Source organism: Perkinsus marinus, assembly GCF_000006405.1.
Source record: "Perkinsus marinus ATCC 50983 genomic scaffold scf_1104296928836, whole genome shotgun sequence".
NCBI lineage: Eukaryota > Perkinsozoa > Perkinsida > Perkinsidae > Perkinsus > Perkinsus marinus.
Window position 1 is genome coordinate 419,474 of NW_003216689.1, and position 1,566 is coordinate 421,039.

Here is a 1,566-nt window from a genome sequence, read left to right on the forward strand (position 1 = left end):
TTCCTCCTCATACACACGTTATACTCCTCACTGTGGCTAGCCGATATTGCCGAACTCGCTGCTGTGCCCAACTCATGAACCTCATATTGTGCTTGTTTATAGCGTATCTTACGCACGCAGAAGAATTCCTTACTAATCCTTACTACGCATCTTACTGCTTCAGACGAGCCTCATATTTCACCGCCCTAAGCATGAACGCTTCTGTCGTCCTAATCCTTGCATGGAATATGCCACCTCGGCCCCACAACGGTGGGGATAATCGTAGCATTCAAAAAAACAACTCTCCTTGAGTATTAACTACTACTACTACTACTACTACTACTACTACTACTACTACTACTACTACTACTACTACTACTACAGCAAACCCTACAGGAAGATGGGAAACAATCAAAGTGAATTTTTCCATGCGAATGTTTCCTGCCAGAAATTCACCATGGAAACAGACTATGCAATCACCCTACAGTGAAAAAAGCGCCCTTCGCACTCCTCACCACAGCTCGATAGAATCGCTATAATGGAAAACAACTTGTATGATTTTTTAGCCTGTTATTCACGACGAGAAAGCGAAATTCACTTGTCCCACAGTGGAGGGAGCGCTCATCACACTTCTCAGCACTGCTCGGTGGAACATAGGCATGACGCGACTTCACACACTAATGTCCGACTCTATCACTGCTACCTCTCCTTCTCGATCCGATACTCCCTAATAGGGCAACAACAAAAACATGTCAACGCTGAAGCGTCGAGCGGTGACTTCCACTACCCCTGAGGACTGCTGGTCCTCCCCAACATGAGCTCACTTCGGTACCCCCTCCCCCTACATTATGTAATTTCGTGACGCGCGCGACACAGAACTTCAACTCAGAATCAGAGCATAATGTGAAACTCAAAAACGCACTATTATTAGTTACTCTTCACACTGCCTTTGGAGTTCCTCACGGCTTGATCTTCTCAACAACCTGAAAAATACTCCTACCATCTCATCGTCCACTCTGCGTACACATACAGCAGAACTAACGTCAATATCGGTTGATCCAATGAGAACATATGTGCTGCTACAACCACAAGAGCTTCATTTTTCCACAAAAAGTCCTCCCCCTTTTCCTCCTACTTCCCTTCCAGTCTCAGGGTCAAGGCAATGTACGTTAACCCACTTGACCGTCGGCACTCCGATAAGGTTCTCCTTAGCCTCCACATATATCCTTACATACCACACCATCGACATCTCATATTACCATCCCCCCCACCTCAACAAGTAGACCCTCTTCCCCTTATACGTCGTCTCCGCCCTCGGTCGCCCCTCCTTATCAACAGTAAGGAAGACTTCTCGTGACGGCAGAGCCACCAGATGCAATTTATAACGATTCCTAAATACCACCAATACCACATTTCCGCCTACTCCTATGCTACGGAGTGTTCGTAGGCGCCGCTGAAATTCCATAAGCCATTTTCTTCTCCAGCCAGATCAGGTCCGATCTGCATTTCGCCTCGCTCATCTCAGGCTCCTTATACTTCACAAAATCCATCCAGTAAGCCTCTATAGGGTCCTCCTTGTTGAGCACT

At 46.7% G+C, this 1,566-nt stretch overlaps 1 protein-coding gene across 1 annotated transcript in view; it reads right to left on the reverse strand.

The window, feature by feature from the left end:
- Positions 1-938: 938 nt before the first annotated feature.
- Positions 939-1,566, reverse strand: part of Pmar_PMAR006855 (conserved hypothetical protein) — a gene marked incomplete at both ends in the record, with an annotated part of 3,851 nt that continues 3,223 nt past the window's right edge. Inside the window, 4 exons of the mRNA XM_002788117.1 lie at positions 939-962; positions 1,115-1,205; positions 1,251-1,370; positions 1,414-1,540. Of these exons, the coding sequence (XP_002788163.1) occupies positions 939-962; positions 1,115-1,205; positions 1,251-1,370; positions 1,414-1,540 (362 nt within the window). The remainder of the gene's footprint in view (positions 963-1,114; positions 1,206-1,250; positions 1,371-1,413; positions 1,541-1,566) is intronic.